Here is a 20,054-nt window from a genome sequence, read left to right on the forward strand (position 1 = left end):
TTCTTGTACACAAACCACTGAATACTTGCTTAATTTGTAGCCTTTCCCAGCAGCAGTAGCAGCTGCTGCTGCTGCTGCTGCTGCTCTTCTTCTTCTTCTTCTTCTTCTTCTTCTCCTCCTTCTCCTTCTCCTCCTCCTCCTCCTCCTCCTCCTCCTCCTCCTCCTCCTCCCCCTCCCCCTCCCCCTCCCCCTCCTCCAAAACAACTTCAATTAACCAAAGGAAATTGCTAGGTGAGAAAAAATCTGTCCCTTAAGCGACTAAAGAAATAACATTTTATCCTGGCTCTCCGTATTTTAGTTTTGATTGGTATGATGGGAGTTAAGCTTTAACAATGGCACGAAAAAGTGATGTGTAATGCCTGCGCATAGGAAAGAAGGCATGTTATAAAGAAGCATGTGTCTCTAAGGGTGCATCCAGGCTGGTAATTTTACAAGGGATTGACTACAAAAAATTACACAAGGGACTTACACAGTGTGTACTGCGTTCAGTGATCTACCATTGTGTGTGTTCCACTTTTATGTGTGTATGGTGCAATCCTTTGCACATCTACCTGGGAGGTGAACATAGTGGCATTTACTTTTGAGTAAATCTTCATAGAATTGTACTGGAAACCTTGTACCTGCCTACTAAAGAGGTGCAAATATTTGTCTGATTGGTCCAAACACCAAGTTTTCTTGGCAATTGTCTCACTCCTCCTTTTACCGGAGCCTTTTCCCCCTAGAGCATATGCACCATGTATCATAGGCATCCTGCTAGTTTCATCTTTTAATCCAGTTCTTATGAAGAAAAATATTCTGGAACATTTATTTATAACTCTGGCGGAGGAAGCATGTGTGTGTAGGGAAGCGCATGGACATTTTTACCAGAACAGTGAAGGACAAAGCTAAAATGAAATGCAGCAAGAGATCTGGTCTGGCAGAGGCTAATATGGTTAGGTTTCTCAAACTTCTTGGTACTACTGATGCAGAATAACACCTATTAAAATTGACTCTCTGTGGGATGCGGCCACTGATTTATAAGCTAGATGGGTACCTCTCTCCCAAATCAGTTGAAGCGTCATACAAGTAGAGATGTCGGAGAAATCCGCAACGGAATCAAATGAGTTCGGATTTCTATGAATCCAACCGATAGATTCCCAAGTCGGTTTTCCCAAGTTGGATGGATTCTGTGGACTTGTGGACTGTTTTTTTTTTTTAAAATATCTGTAATTTTACACACATTTAGTTGAAGAAAAATGCATAAAATAAAAAACACTGGCTGATAATGTGCATTTCCCTCATAGGCTAAAACATGACTATGTGCATGGGAGGTATTTGTGCATTTTGGAGGGGATGTGTGCATTTTCACAAGTGCGAATTTGTGCAAATTCAGGAAATGGGAAAAAATCCGATTCCATCAATGAGCGGATGCCGGAACAAAAGGCACCTGATAATCCGTGAAATGCAGATGGAGCAGATTTTACAGGATCTGTACATCCCTGTGTACATGTATTGTGATAGAAATAGCTAGCCTTAGTAATGATCACAAGTTGGATGCAGCTCAGTCCTTTGCGCATTAACTCAGAAGGGAGTTCCACTCAGTTCAGTGGGACTTATTCCGTTCTTCATGTGATAGCATTAAAGCCTTCAAATATTTTATCTAAATTTTATCCTGAATTTAATACTTCTGTTTCTTTATTTCAATGTAGTAATTACTGTATTAAATAAAAAGTAACACTATTATTCCTTTATCTGTACTTGAATTTGAACAGCAAGCACAATCAATACAAATTTATATAAAAATGGAAGCACCATTACAATAATAAAGAGGCTAATAATAGATATATGAAATTCAGTGGGTCCATAGAAAATAGTATGGCTTGAATTCCATCATTAGTGAAAATTACTGTTTGACTATAATTAAAATAGATGGATTAAAATGATACCTCAGTTGTGTTTGATTTAATTAGTTGAAACATTAAAGCACTTCACATTGTCCTGGTAGAACCTGGTATTTCTTGCCTTGAATTCATTTGGAAGAAAAAGCGAAGTTGGGTTTTTCTTGATTTATGTGGGAGGTGTACAAAAGACATCCCATTTATTTATTATTGTGCGCTTTAAAGTTAATTTCTTCTTAAAATTCTGGATGCAAAATTAAAGTTTACTGCTCAGAATACATAGGCTCAATTCAGACCTTATGATCCCAGTCCTCCAGACTGTGGTTCTGAGCCCAGGAGCATGCCACAGGCTCACAAAATCCTTTTTCCTTTTCTACTCCTGGCTCATTCATAAGTCCTCTCCTCTACTTCCTGTTTTTTTTAAACCACAGCTTGCTGTGATATCTGAATCAGCAAACTATAGGGCAGCATCCAATACTGCCACTGCAGTTCCACTGTTTCTGTTGTACCAGTGGGACCTAACACTAGCACAACAGGAAACTGGCACTTCCTAAAGCAACCCCAGAAATGAGCAGAAATGCTCATTTCTGAAATGGGACAGGTCAGTGGAGCTGCCTTCTGCCAGCTCCACCAACCTGCCACATTCTAGAAACAATCATTTAGGCTTATTTCCATTTGCTTCAGGATCCACTAGCATGTGAGCAGCGTTGCATACTGTCCATAGTTAGGACTGCTTCCAAACAATGGTCTGTAGAACACCTTCAAATTCTTATTTCAAATCATAGCTTAGAAGCAAGGCACTAACAATAGTTTGCTGATTTTGCTGGCACCGCAAACTATGATATTTTTTTTTAAAAGGAAGCGGTGATGGGAGCCTAGGTGTAAATAGGGGAGAAGGGAGCATGCAAGCCTCCCGCATCTCCAAACCATGGTTTGGAAGATAGGATTTATAATATTTGGATTGAGCCATAGTCTCAATCAAGAAGGTATTTTAAGTTTTATAAACCGTATCAATAACGTATGTATTCCATGATGGAGGATTGTTTGTTTGTTTATGTGTTTATTTATTAGAGTGAAAGTATGTCAGTTACACTTATGAAGTGGCAAGAGGTTTTAACCAAAAAAATACTTGCAGAAGCATTTGTTGAGAGGCTAAATAAAAATATGTATGTTTGCTTCCGTCTACAGTATTACAGCCACCACTGCAACTTTCTCCTATAGAGCTCGAATTTCAGTATAGTGTAAGAAGTATCACCTTGGGTGTTATAAGTGATAGCAGTAACATAAGGGTAGGTATATTTTAGAGATGAGTGGATTTCTCATCTCTCTAATTTCTGCTTCACTATTATTCTGTGGGTCTGTTATGCTTCCATTCCACTCTGGTTGTCTTCAGGCAAGAAAAGAGAATTTCAGGATGTTGATAACAGATTTTTTACATGTACCCTCACACTGTTTGCCGCACATCTTCTGCCTTTGAATTCTTTAATTTACTTTATTTTGCCTTTCTGCATGAGCAGAATATATATATATATATATATATATATATGAGAGAATAATATTTCTGAAAACCTAAAAGAAAACAAGGTAGTATACAGTATATAACATAAAATTAAAAAATAACAAAACCCTGCTTGCAGGTTTAAAATCTAAGTAAGCCCATATATGAGGAAAAGGTAGGATGAAGAGGAAAAGAGTCATTTGCATCATTTGTTTATCATTACATGAATGAGCCTGTGTGAGCTTCTGGCTCACATGTCTTCCCCCTCCCCTCCTTAGGCATGGCTATGCTGAAAGATCAGAAGATTTTACTTCCTTTTATTTTATTTTTTTAACTAACTGTAGGTTGTTGTTTTGTCTAAACCTAGACAAACTGTAGTCTTAACTATAGTTTCTGAAGTTTGCTTGTTTCAATAAACCATAATTTAAGATTAAGTACTGTTTAGGAGTTGTTCAGGAAACTGAATGAATTCAAGAAATATTAATCTGGAGAGAACCATGAATTCTGTCAGTGTTGCTTCAGTAAAATGTCTAGATAATTCAGAACCTCAAAATCTGGAGTGAAATTCCATTGGGCAGAATTTTGTAGACAACCCTAGTAGATTATAGTTTTGAAACTGTCGTCCTTTTTATATTGAAGTGTGTATGTTACACTTCCTAACAATGGAAGCATGCTTTCCCTTCCCCTCCCAAAAGGTTCCCAGGACATCCTTCCACTTTCACGATTAGCTAGTCATGTGAGCAGTGGTAGAAGTGTTGATGAAAGTAAATAAACCCTCATGGGGATATTCTTTTGTAAGATGTAGGGCCCGTGATGGATGCTAAATTAGGGTTGATTAGGATTTTTTTCCATTATGACTTCTAAAACCTTGGCCCTGGGCCTGGCATGCATCATGGAAAGTTCACCATTGTATCGCTGTTAGTTGATACCCAGACATGCAGAGTTCACTGGGCAGTGGTTCTGAGTCCTTAACTGAAAAGTTTTCTGCAATGCATATTTATGTTATCATTTGGCCCTTGAACATCAACCAGTTGTGTTATCTACTTATACAGCTGGATTGATTGATACCAATATTAATGCATTTATTTGGGTTCTACTCAAAACTACTACAAAAACATATATTTTGTATTTGCCACTGTCTGGTTCTAGTGATATTAAGCAGTCTTTACACTGTATATTATCCTTGCTGTATATTATATTTCAGTAACAATCCTAAAGTTTTGGGAAAATATGCTTGAAATTTGGGCGTGGGACACGGACCTTTTGAACGCAGGAAAGTCCATCGTGTTACTGTATTGATGATTCCACTGGTTTTCCTCAAATCTTTCTGCAGAAGCTACATCTGAACAATATCTCAAAGAAACAGATTACGTGGAGATTTAATCTTGATGCTGCAGGCAAAGCAGTAGATGATGGTGTCTTCAAATTTAGTTTACATTCTGGGGTTCTCTATCCAGGTCAATATACAGTTGTTACTATATGCTTCTGTCCATGTAAGTATTTTTTTCTGGATTAGTCTGCTCTACATAAACATTTAAAACTAATGTATCATATTTAAGATTCCTCCTTTGACAGGATTTTGTAGAAGTTTTACTATGAAAAACAAGAATACAAGACACCTGGTGCGCACTTCATGGTAGCAATTCCTGGGCTGTTTAACCCAGGAATTGTGGGGATGAGCAGAGCATGCTTGTTGTTTTCACTTTTAATACAACTCAGGAAAACCCAATTCCTGGGTTGTTTTGTGACATATGAACCTGGAGATTCTGGGTTATTTATGAGTTCAACAACCCAGAGTTAACCCAACAACAAACCATGGACAATTGGGTGAATTATAGGTTGTTTAACCCCTAAGCAACTCAAAGTTTCCAGTTTGTACATCACAAGACAATCCAGGAACGAGGCGTTCTTGGGTTGTTAATTACAAGCGGAAACGATGTGCACACAGCTTTCACACTACACTCATCCCTGCAGTTCCCAAGTTCAATAGCCCAGGAATTGCACAGTGATGTGTGAACCGGCTCAGTTTCTTTCTTCTTAGGTGTTTGATAAAATTACTGATTCTATTGCAAACAATTTTTATTACATGTCTAAAGTAGTGGATTGGTACCAGGAAGACAAAAATTATATATTTCTTATGTATAAACAATCATATGCTAGCGAGCTTGATTTGCTGCTGAACCAAATTGAACTTGTTGATGTTTGGAAAACAGAAGAAGAATTGCTACTGCTTGTTGTCTTCTGAAAGATGTATTTGAAATGGGTCTTCTGTTCTTACATATATAGAGACTTGGGAGAGAAGATTTTTACTTTGAAAAGCTTTGAAAAGCTTTAAACAAATTATTTAGTTTTGAGAGTTTTTCTCTGAGCTCAGGGGTGAACATTGAGCTTTCTCTGGAAAAGTCCTTGAAAACCATTCTAGGTTATAGAGTTTTCCTTTTTATTCTCTGTTGGCTGCAAAATGCAACAGTATCTTTCTCCAGCCTCAAGCAAAGCACTGAGTTGTTTTTTCCTTATCAGTCCAGGAAATGTTGCTAGGGAAATAACTATGGAACGTATGTGTTTTTTCTGAGAGAAGACTGCACATTTTTGAAGCGTATTGAGTAATTTTTAATTCAGGCATACTAGGAATAAGCCACACATAGTGGAAATTACTTCTAAAGAAACATGCATAGGATTGAGTTGTCAAAGTTGGGGGAAACTTGGGTTATACAAACACCCATTTAGGCAAGTTAAATTAAATGTATCTTGAGTGAAATGAATTTTGATTTATTTCTAATCCTCTGTGAACAGATGTTCCTTCCACAGTTATCTCTGTTATGGGCAGATATTTCCAACCTTGTTGGCAGTAGAGAGGCCAAATGGTCAAAAGGACACAATCTAATCATTTGCCCCTGATGGTGGTCCTTCCAGGTTTTTAGTTGAAGCAGATTATATAATTGGGGTGGCAGGGGAGGGGGGAAGCCTGCACAGCTGTGGTTGCTTGTACTGCAGTGGAGGGCATGCTTTTTTTACTCTTCAGGTTATATCTTGCCCTTTTTAATTCACCTCAAACAATCCCTGAAAGCTCTCCCTGTGAGATACAGTACTGTGCAAAAGTCTTAGGCCACCACCAGCTTTGTTGTTTTAGCAAAGTTTTAATGACCGTCCATAATTATTTTTCGGTCTCTGTATTAAGATACAAACAGAAAATACAGGAAATATGTACAGGCAAAAGTCAGTATTTAGTGTGACCTCCCTTGGCTCTAAGCACATCTTGAACTCTTTTGGGGAGACTGTCCTGAAGTTTTCTGAAATAATCTTCTGGTATATTATATCAGGCTTCTTTCAGCACTACCCAGAGTTCTTCTTTAGATATAGGTTGTCTTTTATTTCTTTCTCTGTCCAGGTGATCCCATACTGCCTCTATAATATTCAGGTCTGGACTCTGTGGAGGCCAGTCCATAACTGTCAGTGTTTTATCAGCTGTTTTCCTCTCTAAATATGATTTCACTGCATTAGCAGTGTGCTTGGTATCGTTATCATGCTGAAAAATGAAACCATTCCCAATCAGGCACTTTCCAGAAGGAATGGCATGATGAATTAAAACCTGTCTGAACTTTTCAGCATTCATGATCCCACCAATACGGACAAGATCGCCAACACCACTGGCAGAAATGCAGCCCCAAACCAGGACAGACCCTCCTCCATGTTTCACTGAAGGCTGCAAGCACTCATTCGTAGGGATGGCGGAGAATTCCACCACGGATTCCAGTGAGGCCGGATTCTGTAGAATCTGGACCCCTGGAATCCATGGCGGAACGGCCTCACCCCCCCCCAGAATCCCCTGGGACGGCACTTACCTGGGGCAGATGCGGTGGCGGTTCTGGTGGCGGTGGCGGATACGGTGGCAGCTGGTCTCCTGGCCAGCCGCAGCCGGGCTGCTGCGGCTGCCATTGCCATCCTTAGAGCTGTGATAGGCTACGTAAGAATTTATGTAGCCTATCACGGCTAACCCCCCCAAAAAAACTAGTGTACGCAAATGGCGGCGGCTACGGCGGCTGCCATTTGCATTCCCTATTTTTCGCCATTCTAGCCTACGTAAATATTTATGTAGGCAATTTCGGCGAAGAAAAAAAAAGGGAACCGCAAATAGCGTAGTGGGCGCTATTTTTTTTCGCCGTAATTTTTTTCCCTCATCCCTTTTTTTCCCGCCATAATTGCCTACGTAAATATTTACGTAGGCTAGAATGGCGAAAAATAGAGAACGCAAATGGCAGCCACCGTAGCCGCCGCCATTTGCGTACGCTGGTTTTTTTGGGGGGGTTAGCTGTGATAGGCTATGTAAATTCTTACGTAGCCTATCACGGCTGCCTGGCTGCCTGGCTGGACGCAAATGGTGGCTGCAGCAGCCCGTCCGCGGCTGGAAATCCGGTTGCGGACGGCCCTGGCCCACTGCTCCGCGGCCTGGTCGCGGAGCGGAGCCGGCCGTCGAGGATTCCAGGGAGGGAGGACCGGATCGCCTCCCCCCCGTCGAGGATTCCAGGGGGAGGGATGGAGCACCTCCCCCCCACCACAAAAGATTCCGCGAAAAGGTAAGTTACTTTCGTACATCCCTACTCATTCGTCCATGTCTCTCCAGCTCTTCTTCTCACATATTGTTGACAATTGGACCCCAAAATTTCACACTTGGATTCATCCTTCCATAATACTCTTTTCCACTGATCCTCTTTCCAATCTTTGTGAGCTTTAGCATATCTTAGCCTTTTCACCCTGTTCCCCTTCCACAAAAGTGGTTGCTTGGCTGCTACCCTTCCATGAAGACCATTCCTGGCCAGGTGCCTGCCGCTACTCTAGTGTAAGGGGAGGTCACACTAAATACTTGCCACTTTAGCCTATGGAAGCTGTTTTTAGACAATAAGAACATTGAAGCCTTCCCCAACCTGGTGTCCTCCAAATGTGTTGGACTACAACTCGCAGCATCCCAAGCCACCAGGTTGAGGAAGGCTATTCTAGTTCTTTGCGGGACTTCTGACTCTAAGCTCAGAACTGTGTAGATCATTCTGTCAGACTCTTGCCCCTCCCCTCAGCAAAAAAATCTAATTTTTGTTCGCTCATGTGTCAATAACAAGCTGGGCTAGATAGCAGATGCCTCTGGCTGTTTTTGTAGGAAAATGGTGGGCTTGTTATAGATTTTTCTTGTTCTGTGGTTTTGCTGTAAGGCTCTAAGATACAGCAAGTTGATAACTTTTCTCTCTCTCTAGAAACTCTTTATTGCAAGAGATTAACGCTTTCCCTGAAGACATTGAAAATCCATTTTAAAATACTTCATTTAAACATGTCATGTGACAGTGGGGTGGGGCAGATCTATTTTGAAAAAACATGTTGCAAACTAAGTCAGGATGTGACGTTACACAAGCTATCTTTACAAACGTCTTAAAGATCTGAGTTACATTCAAGTAAATATCTGAAGTTTAGGATTCTTCTCCCACTAGAACCTTTATCTGGGGATAAAGATTCTACAGAGTGAAATAGTGTCGTAACACTTTCCCTGGTTACTTTTAAGGTTTTCTATTACTGGCAAGATCAGTAGTTGACAAGGTCAGTAATAAAAAAGGATAGGGATATAAAAGAAGATAAATCACAAGGTAGTATATTGGGAATAATTTGAGGAGGTATATGCAGTGAGAACTAAAATTATTCTGTCAAGATTAGGGTAAGCAAGTCAACTCGTAAACCAATCATTTGGTAACTCCACAAAAATAACTACCCCTCCTTTTTCTTTTCCCTTTTAGCTAGCCTACCTACTCATACATATTGATGTTAGTAATTTCAGTGTCTTTGGATTTCATTTAATTTGCATAGTATCATGAGTCGTCTGTTGTTCATGTACCTTCTGGTTAAACAATAGCATTTTTGATTCTGCCATATAAGAGATCAGTGCTGTGGCAGGGCATTTAGGATATGTTAGGTTATAATTGCTAGGCAAAATGTCATTTATAGTGTCAGGAATGTACAGTTCCAGCAGCATGGGAAGTGGCAGCATTCTAAATCTGTGCCTATGTGAATGGTACATGGCTTGCTTAATAAAATGAGTAAAGAGATGAAAGTCAAAGGAACTCTGAAAAGCAGCAGAAGCAGTGCTTAGTTATGCTACTGACTGAGGAGGACACAGTCCTCTTCCTAGTTTTAGTGTTTCATTGACAATCATAGAGTCTAGATGAACTCCATAGCAAGAAATGCATAGTCAGTTGTTCCCTATAAACTATGTAGCTCATGGCATCCCCATAGAACAGGTGACTATGTCTATTGTGCTATTGCAGGTGAGCTTCATGGAGGTGATATGTGTAACCAGGAACACAATTTGCAATGTGATTTTGAAATGTGGCATGTGACTTGCGTATTGGATTTCACGCATTGTAGGATTGCATGACTTACTGAATTCATAGCAATTTGTAAATTGCTTTAAAAATAATTATGTAGAAAAAATTGTTTTATCTAGTTAGAAATATAACTAGCCTGTCCTCATGCCTCAGCTTGGTTTTGAAAAAAAAGGTAGTATGTGTCATTTTTAAGAGTCTAGTCTAGTCTTTTATCTAAAGAAACCACTTTCTGTTAATATGGCTGACTGTTACATTTTTCTCCAGGTTGGCCTGGAGCATACACAGCTCAAGTGCCAGTGTTTTTGAATGATGAGATAACTGTTTACAGAACAGTCAGTTTATCCGGGGCTGTGAAGTCACCCAAGATCAACTTTGAACCTCAGCTTTTGATACTGACTCCTGTTCCTCTCAATGTGAAAATAGGAGCAGATGTCTGTGTAATTCCCCAGGATTATTTAAGGTAAATCCTCAACATAAATTACAACGTGTATTTCAGAAAATAGCATTCTTCACATAAATTATTTTCTCTCTGCTCATTTCAAAATGATGGCTTTATGTTGCTGATGAATGAATAGAAAAAATAATTGCAACAAGTAATGAAGTTGTAGGATACTTGTAAACAAGTTTATCGGAGATAGAGGCTTATCTAAATCACTTTCCTCCAGTCTTCCAATAATCTCTATTTGGGATCTTGAGTTAATTGTTTAAACTCTATTATGTATCAAACTTTCGCTGTAAGGCCACGGTTGTAGAGTCATGTCTACAATCATCCTTTGAGACACTGGAGCACATAAATTTGGCACAGGGTGCCAGCATAGTGTGACCTTGAACTAATGGTTGGGTCAACCCCTTTCCTGTACTAGTTTCGCACCTGCCATAGGCACACCCAACATTGTGCCACACAACTTTGACACACAAGGCTTTTTTAGAAATCGGCAGGGTTGGGCAGAAAGGTCAGTTGGTAAGCTAAAGGCTCTTTGTGCAGCAAACGTAGGGCCACCAGCACAACTTTGGTCTTCTATTTGGACATAGCACTGAAACAAAAATTTGCTTAGTAAAGGGCATGCTAGACATGTTCAGTAGTAAGTGGTCCATAGCTCAATGGGCAATGTCTTTATGATTATGACTTATAATGCTACTTTAGGTGCAGCAGCCCAAACTTTTAATTTTACCATAGAGATTCAAGTAGTCTCATAGGAGTGGGTTATCCATGTTCACCAAATTATATCAATCAGTGATTCTATATGTTTCTGTCAATTCCTTAATTATTTGCAATGAATAGAATCCAAAGAACCATTCAACTAAGTCCTGCTGTCTTTGGAGGCTTTACACTTGTTTCTTGAAGAACAGCTCCCCATTCTACATTTGACAGATTTCTCTTGAAACTGAGGGGGAGTTGAAAAGTAGTTCCGTGGTATGGCATGGGTTTGTGCCATTCAAAGGGGAAGAAAAATCCACTGGGCATGCGTAAGCCCTTGGCCACACCAAAGGGCCACAGTTGTTCTGTAAACCAAAGATTGAATGCAGTCCCAAGCTAGTTATTGCCTTGCAAGTAGACACAGTGAAGGAATATCCGAAATCAGCATGGAGTTACTATTTTACTGTATTTCATAGAATCATAGAATAGTAGGGTTGGAAGGGGCCTACAAGACCACTGAGTCCAACCCCTTGCTCAATGCAGGAATCCAAGTCAGAGCATCCCCGACAGATGGCTGTCCAGCCTCATCTTGAATGCCTCCAGTGTGGGAGAGCCCCCTACCTCCCTAGGTCACTGGTTCCATTGTCATATTGCTCTAACAGTCAGGAAGTTTTTCCTGATGTTCAGCCGGAATCTGGCTTCCTGTAACTTGAGCCCATTATTCTGTGTCTTGCATTCTGGGATGATCGAGAAGAGATGCTGGCCTTCCTCTCTGTGACAACCTTTCAAGTACTTGAAGAGCGCTATCATATCTCCCCCCAGTCTTCTCTTCTCAAGGCTAAACATGCCCAGTTCTTTCAGTCTCTCTTCATAGGGCTTTGTTTCCAGTCCCCTGATCATCTTTGTTGCATTCCTCTGAACCCTCTCCAGTTTGTCTGCATCCTTCTTAAAGTGTGGTGCCAAGAACTGGACACAGTCCTCCAGATGAGGCCTAACCAGTGCTGAGCAGAGGGGAACTAGTACTTCCCGGGATTTGGAAGCTATGCTTCTATTAATGCAGCCCTAAATAGCATTTGCCTTTTTTGCAGCTACATCACATTGTTGGCTCATATTCAGCTTGTGATCTACAACAGTTCCAAGATCCTTCTCGTTTGTAGTGTTGTTGAGCCACAGATCCCCCATCTTGTAACTGTGCATTTGGTTTCTTTTTCCTAGGTGCACAACTTGGCATTTATCCCTATTAAATTTCTGTTATTTTCTGCCCAGCACTCCAGTCTATCCAGATCACTTTGAATTTTGTTTCTGTCTTCCAAAGTATTAGCTATCCTGCCCAATTTTGTGTCATCTTCAAATCTGATCAGCATTCCCTGCACTTCCTCCTCCAAGGCATTAATAAAAATGTCGAAGAGCACTGGGCCCAGGACTGAGCCCTGCGGTACTCCGCTCATTACCTCTCCCCAGTTTGAGAAGATCCCATTGATAAGCACTCTTTGAGTCCGATTCTGTAGCCAGCTGTGGATCCACCTGATTGTTGTTTCATCTAGCCCACTTTGAGCTAGTTTGCTCATCGGGATATCATGGGGCACTTTGTCGAAAGCTTTGCTGAAGTCGAGGTACATTATGTCCACAGCATACCCACAGTCCGCAAGGGAGGTTATCTGATGAAAACATGAGATCAGTTTCGTCTGGCAAGATTTGTTCTTGACAAATCCATGTTGGCTTTGAGTAATCACTGCATTGTTTTCAAGGTGCTTACAGATGGAGTGCTTATAATCTACTCTAGAATTTTCCCAGGGATTGATGTCTGACTGACTGGTCTGTAGTTCCCAGCTTCCTCCTTTTTACCCATTTTGAAGATAGGGGCAACATTAGCCCTCTTCCAGTCATCTGGCACTTCACCCGTCCTCCATGATTTCTCAAAGAAAATAGACAGTGGTTCTGAGAGTTCTTCTGCCAGTTCCTTTATTACTCTAGGGTGCAGTTCATCTGGCTCTGGAGATTTGAACTCATTCAAAGTAATGAGGTGTTCCTTGACCAAATGCCTATCGATCTCAAGCTGCAATCCTGCTCCTTCAGCCTGTACTTCACCTTTGCTAGAGGGGTCATAGACCCTCTTTTGGGAGAAGACTGAGCCAAAGTAGGAATTGAGCACTTCTGCCTTTTCTTTGTCATCATTTTGCCATCCTCATTGAATAGCTGAACCACCATTTCTTTCCTCCGTCTTTTACTATGCACATAGCTGAAGAAAGTGGGTTTTTTTGCTTTTAGCATCCCTTGCTAACTTCAGCTCGTTCTCAGCTTTAGCTTTCCTGACGCCATCCCTGCAATTCTGTGCTACCTGCCTTTGTTGCTTGTCCTTCCTTCCACGTCCTATATGTGTCCTTTTTTGTTTTCAGGTCATCTCTAAGCTTTTTGTGAAACCACATTGGCTTCTTCTGTTGTCTTCCTCCTTTGTTTCTTGTTGGAATTGTTTGTAATTGTGCCTTGAGAATTTCCTTTTTTTAAAACTCCCACCCATCTTGGACTCCTTTTCACTTTAGAGTCACTTGCCGTGGGACCTTACTTATCATTGTTCTGAGTTCATTAAAATCGGCTTTCCTAAAATCCAGGGTACGCATTTGGCTACGCTCGGCTTTTGCTTCCTTTAGAACCAAGAACTCAAGTATAACATGGTCGCTTTCCCCCAGAGTTCCTGTAACTAGGGATGTCAGAGAATTTCGCCACGAATCTCGGGGAGGCCGAATGCCAGCGCATTTGGCCCCCCAAAATCGGTGGCGGAACGGTCTGCCCCCCCTGCCCACCCCTGGGACGGGACTTACCTTGGGCGGATCTTCCTGGCGGCGGCGGCTCCGGTGGTGGTTCGGCGGCGGCAGCGGCGGCGGCCGGTCTTTTGACCGGCTGCCGCCGCCGCCATTTCCAGTTAAACAAACAAACAAACAAAAAAACGTGATAGGCTGTGTAAAGATTTACGTAGCCTATCACAGCTAGTTTTTTAAAAAACACCGTGATAGGCTACGTAAATGTTTACGTAGCCTATCACGGCTGATTTAAAAGAAAAAAAACCCCGCGCGAATGCAAATGGCAGCACCCATGGGCGCCGCCATTTGCTTTCCTTATTTTGGCACGTCTTACTCTACGTAAACATTTACATAGACGAAGACGGCGAAAATAAGGGGAACGCAAATAGCGTAGACGCTACGCTATTTGCGTTCCCCTTATTTTCGCCGTCTTAGTCTATGTAAATGTTTACGTAGACTAAGACGTGCCAAAATAAGGAACGCAAATGGCGGCGCCCATGGGCGCCGCCATTTGCATACGCATGTTTTTTTCCTTCTTTTAAATCAGCCGTGATAGGCTACGTAAACATTTACGTAGCCTATCACGACTGACTGCAGGGACGCAAACGGCAGCGGTTACGGCCGCCGCCATTTGCGTCCCTGCCAGCCAGCCGGCGGCTCCGCAGAATCCCTGCGGAGCGGAGCCGGCCGACCAGAATTTCGGGGGGGAGGGACGGAGCGCCTCCCCCCCCGGCCAGAATTTCGGGGGGAGGAACGGAGCGCCTCCCCCCGCCCACGAATGTCACCCTTCGAAAAGGTAAGTGACTTTCGTACATCCCTACCTGTAACTGCTACTTTACCCACTAAGTCATCTCTGTTGGTTAGGATCAAGTCAAGGATAGCCAATCCTCTAGTTCCTTCTTCCACTTTCTGTAGGAGGAATTTATCCAACACACAAGTCAGGAATTTCCTGGTGGGGCAATGTTTTGCAGAATTTGTCTCCCAACAAATATTGGGGAAATTGAAGTCCCCCATTACTACCACATCATGCTTCCTTAAAACATTGGCTATTTGCCTTTCAAAAGTTTCATCTTCGTCTTCTCCTTGATTGGGTGGCCAGTACTAGACTCTGACCACCATATTCCTTTTATTCTTTGCTCCATTTATTTTAACCCAGATGCTCTTGATGGGGCTACCAACCTCATCCTCCTGTATTTCTGTTCAGAGATATGTATTTTTCACATATAGTGCAACCCCACCTCCCTTTCTGTTCCTCCTGTTCTTTTTGAACAAGTTATATCCTTCAATTGCTGTATTCCAGTCAGGAGAGTCATCCCACCAAGTCTCAGTTATACCTATCAAGTCATAATTTCCCTCTTGTATTAAGAGTTCAAGTTCGTTCTGTTTGTTTCCCATACTCTGGGCATTAGTATATAGACATCGAAGACCATGTGCTTCATAGTCTGGCTTTCTTCCTACATGTGTCTGAAGACTCTTATTTAGTGCTATTAGAGCTGTTCTCTCCATTTTGGTGCATGAGCCTTCGTCCATTGTTACCCCCAACTTTACATCTCCCTTCCCCATAGGATTCAGTTTAAAGCCCTCCTGATGAAGTTCTTCATGCTGTGGCCAAACACATTCTTCCCAGCCTTTGTGAGGTGCAACCCGTCCCTTGCCAACAGTCCATCTTCCAGGTAGTATAGTCCGTGGTCCCAGAATCCAAATCTCTCTCGTCAGCACCACCTTCGTAGCCAGTCATTTTTTTCTTTTACTATTCAGGAAGTTGGACAGTGTAAAAGTTTGCACATTATGAATTAAGTTAAACATAATCTGAAATCCTTATCATCCAGATTGTTTATGAACTTCAAATAAAAAGTGTTTGTTTGATATATATTAGCTGTAATAGTAGCTTTTCAGATGATAAATAATTTTTAAAAAATATTTTTTCTCAGAGTAATTCTCTGAAAGGAGATATTTTTCATTTACATTTCAATGTTGTTACTTAGATCCTTTGGAAATATGTATGCTATTGGCTTGGTTTTCTAGGTCGTCTGTTTTAAAAGTTGAAACTCCAGAATTAGACCCTGGAGATGATGATGTTGATGATGACCGGATTAATCCTTTAACTGTCGACTTTCCAAATGGCAATGTAATTGAAATAGCATCAGAAGGAAACAATATTGGACTCACCTGCCATATTAGTTTTAGATCCTCAAAGCCATTGTCCCTTTTAAAGAATTTGTTCTTTGTTGATGGAGAAAAAAACAGGTATGCATACTAATGTTTTACTAGGCGCTGAAGAAACTTAGAAGATATTTAAAATATGAACTAGCAGAGGGGAAATGCCTATAAAAATACTTCATTTGAAAATGATGTAATTAATTTATGTCTTGGGGCCAAATCTCATTTAAAACATTCATGCTTAAACTGGTATTTTGATACTCTATAGAGAATTCCATACAATGTTTGACCCAATGCTGGCTCTAGGATTTTGTGGCCCAGAGGCAAAGATGCCCTCAGTGGGTCCACTGAAATGGCCTCATGACCCATGCAGTTAGGTGAATAGGCAATGGATCCCCACTTTTTCCACCTTTAGTTTCCCTTTCCCATTCATCTGAGGAAGTAGGATTGAAGGGGAGCAAAACAAGGAGTCTGTGTTTCCCTTTTAAGAGCACATGCTGGCAACTTAGATCAAACTCTTTCCAACACAGATGCAAGGGCAGAAGAAGCAGGGAAGGTAGCAGGACTGATGGAGTGGGAGGAGACAGAAAGGCAAGGAGGCTACAAGGAGTGGATGGTGTCTAGCACAGGAATCTTGACTGCTCTTTGGCCTGGCTCAGCTCATCCTGCCTGACTGGTTGGCCCCCGAGACCTACAGCTACTCTTTCTCCTCCTCCATGCCACCAGGGGAAAAAGCCCTGCATGAGGGGTAATGAAGATAGAAGTTGGTGGCTAATGCAGTGTTGAGGTCTATTTCTGGTTAGCAGGGCATGGGCCCCAACAGATTATTCATTGCTGACCATGGGCCTGTGTGTGAGTGACATTAGATGAAACCCTTCATTGAACCAACCTTTGTTACTGAGTTATTATGTAATTGATTGAGTTGGCAATGAGACCTAGTATTAATGAAATAGTAAATATTACAGTAGGCATTGACATTGAAGTGATTCTGTGTGCAGAAGTTCAATGCACAGAAAGAGTTCCATGAGAGGAACCCTTCATTCACTTCAGTAATAATAACAGGCCTTTGCCCTGCATCTTTGACATTGAAGTGAAAAAGCCTTATTGCTTACATAGGAATTCCATTAAAGCATTCAATTGGATAAGTAGTATGTAAAATCTTTCTAGTAAGGGCTGCCTGTATCAAAAGGTAAATATGGAATATAATTCTTCACAAAAGAATTTATTGTCTTTGGTACATTTAAAACTGTCAACTATACTTGATTGTTATTTAGGTCCTACGCTTCCTCCAAGGAAATTAGGATGGCACACACAAAGTTTGTGACCTAGATTAGGCTGAGAATTAGGGTTTGCCCTGCCTCACTCATGGAATTTTATTTGGGGCCCAGATGGTGACATCTTCTATTTGTAGCCTTCTCATGTTTTCCCACCGCTTCGTCTATCTTTCTCCTTACCACAGAATGAATTACCACAGAATTCTCATGTTTTCCCACAGCTTCTTCTATCTTTCTCCTTACCACAGAAAATTTGTTAAGGAACAAAAGATGGAATTGCTGCACAATGCCTTCTGATTGGTACTGCTTGGAGCCCTTGGTCTGGAAGCAACCTTAGTGATTTAAGCAAGGCTACTGAGTGCTCTTCATGGTCGAGTGGCAGTTTTAAACTCATAGCTCCCCAGTCCAAGTCCAATTCACTCCACCACACTGGCACTCACTCTATCTTAACCATCTAAATGTTTTGAATGATTTAAAATTGTGAATCTTTGTATTGGTGTTATAGCTGGTAAACACTTTTCTAACTTGGAAAAAAAATACGCATTTTGGAGATTAACAGTTATGCCCTATTTTGCAAGGTATGCTGAATTCATGTTGCTGCAAAATATGCTTTGTTATTCATAATACATAATTACAGTATGAAATTTGTATTCCACCTTTCCTTCTCTTTAACATGCCCAAATGGCTTACAAAATGGATAAACATTTCTAGGAAACATTAAAAACCCATTCTGTGAAATAATGTCAGGCAGCAGAATAATAAAACCACCAGCAATTATTCCATAAATGTCCTCTAGAGATGTTTTTATAACTCATGGTTTTAAAGGTTTATAAAGCAACAAACAAGACTATGAAGGCATGAATTCCTGAAAGGCCTATATTGCTTTGGGGTGTAGCTATCTTTTAAGCAAGTAAAAAGTCTAATGCATCAATCAGTTGATATATTGTGGATTCAAAAGCTTTGTACATTTGCAGCACCCCTTCTTTTGGAGCTTCTCCCTTCCTTTAGTTGTGTTTTGTGTGTATTGAGCACACAAAGGGACGTCCCGTCATGTGCTCATTGTGCCCCTTCTGCAAAAAATAAATTGAACTGTTTCTGTGCAGGTGTTTTGGTGTATGCATTACTATGTCCTGGTTTGCACATAACACTAAGCCATGGTGTGGTTGAAATCTGGCTTTTTGCTTTGTCTGAACCCACCTTGCAAACAAACCATGGTTTGTTAACCAGCTGTTGTTGTTGTTGTTCACTCGTTCAGTCGTGTCCGACTCTTCGTGACCCCATGGACCATAGCACGCCAGGCCTTCCTGTCCTGCGCTCTCTCCCGGAGCGTGCTCAAGTTCATATTCATTGCATCCGTGATGCTATCTAGCCATCTCATCCTCTGCCGTCCCCTTCTCCTTTCGCCTTCAGTCTTTCCCAGCATCAGGGTCTTTTCCAGAGAGTTTTCTCTTCGCATTAGGTGGCCAAAATATTTGAGCTTCAGCTTCAGTATCTGTCCTTCCAATGAGCACTCAGGGTTGATTTCCTTTAGGATTGACCGATAGGATTGACTCCTTGCAGTCCAGGGGACTCGTAAGAGTCTTCTCCAGCACCACAGTTCGAAAGCATCAATTCTTCAGCGCTCAGCCTTCCTTATAGTCCAGCTCTCACAGCCATACGTTACTACTGGGAAAACCATAGCTTTGATTAGATGGACCTTTGCTGGCAAGGTGATGTCTCTGCTTCTTACTATGCTGTCTAGGTTTGCCATAGCTTTCCTCCCAATGAGCAAGCGTCTTTTAATTTCATGGCTACAGTCACCGTCTGCGGTGATCTTGGAGCACAAGAAAATAAAATCTGTCACTGCGTCAAGTTCTTCCCGTTCCATAAGCCATGAAGTGATGGGGCCAGATGCCATGATCTTCGTTTTTTTTAATGTTGAGTTTATTTATTTATTTATTTATTTCATTTCTATACCGCCCAATAGCCGAAGCTCTCTGGGCGGTTCACAAAAATTAAAACCAAACAACACACAATAAAACAATTTAAAATATATAGAACATTAAAACCACAAACCAGCTTTTGCACTCTCCTCCTTCACCCTCAACAAGAGGCTCTTTAGATCCTCTTCGCTTTCTGCCATTAGGGTGGTATCATCTGCATATCTGAGGTTGTTGATCAAAGGCTTGATCCACACAATCAAAGGCTTTAGTGTAGTCAATGAAGCAGAAATAGACGTTTTTCTGGAATTCTCTTGCTTTCTCCATGATCCAGCGAAAGTTGGCGATTTGATCTCTAGTTCCTCTGCCTCTTTGAAACCCAGCTTGTACTTCCGGTAGTTCTTGGTTCGCATACTGCTGAAGCCTAGCTTGTAGGATTTTGAGCATCACCTTGCTGGCATGTGAAATGAGCGCAATTGTACGGTTGTTTCAGCACTCTTTGGCGTTGCCCTTTTTTGGAATTGGAATGTAAACTGACCTTTTCCAGTCTTGTGGCCACTGTTGAGTGTTCCAAATTTGTTGGCGTATTGAGTGCAGCACTTTAACAGCATCATCTTTTAGGATTTTAAATAGCTCAGCTGGAATACTGTCATCTCTGCTAGTTTTGTTGTTAGTAATGCTTCCTAAGGCCCACTTGACTTCACTCTCAAGGATGTCCAGCTCAAGTTCAGTGACTGCACTATCATGGCTATCAGGGACATTCAGATCTTCCCTGTATAGTTCTTCTGTGTATTCTTTCCACCTCTTCTTAATCTCATCTGCTTCTGCTAGGTCCCTGCCTTCTTTGTCCTTTATTATGCCCGTCTTTGCACAAAACGTTCCCTTGAGATCTCCAATTTTCTTGAAGAGATCTCGAGTCTTTCCCATTCTATTGTTTTCCTCGATTTCTTTGCATTGTTCATTTGAGAAGGCCTTCTTGTCTCTCCTTGCTGTTCTCTGGAACTGTGCATTCAGTTGGATATATCTTC

The 20,054-nt window shown here is 41.4% G+C and overlaps 1 protein-coding gene across 1 annotated transcript in view; it reads left to right on the forward strand.

The window, feature by feature from the left end:
- CFAP47 (cilia and flagella associated protein 47) overlaps window positions 1-20,054 on the forward strand; it is a 410,934-nt gene that overhangs the window by 67,873 nt on the left and 323,007 nt on the right. Inside the window, exons 23-26 of the mRNA XM_084843965.1 lie at window positions 3,066-3,166; window positions 4,709-4,868; window positions 10,002-10,197; window positions 15,699-15,920. Of these exons, the coding sequence (XP_084700091.1) occupies window positions 3,066-3,166; window positions 4,709-4,868; window positions 10,002-10,197; window positions 15,699-15,920 (679 nt within the window). The remainder of the gene's footprint in view (window positions 1-3,065; window positions 3,167-4,708; window positions 4,869-10,001; window positions 10,198-15,698; window positions 15,921-20,054) is intronic.

Source organism: Heloderma suspectum, chromosome 3, assembly GCF_057233095.1.
Source record: "Heloderma suspectum isolate Gila_16-S chromosome 3, 16-S_ref, whole genome shotgun sequence".
Lineage (NCBI taxonomy): Eukaryota > Metazoa > Chordata > Lepidosauria > Squamata > Helodermatidae > Heloderma > Heloderma suspectum.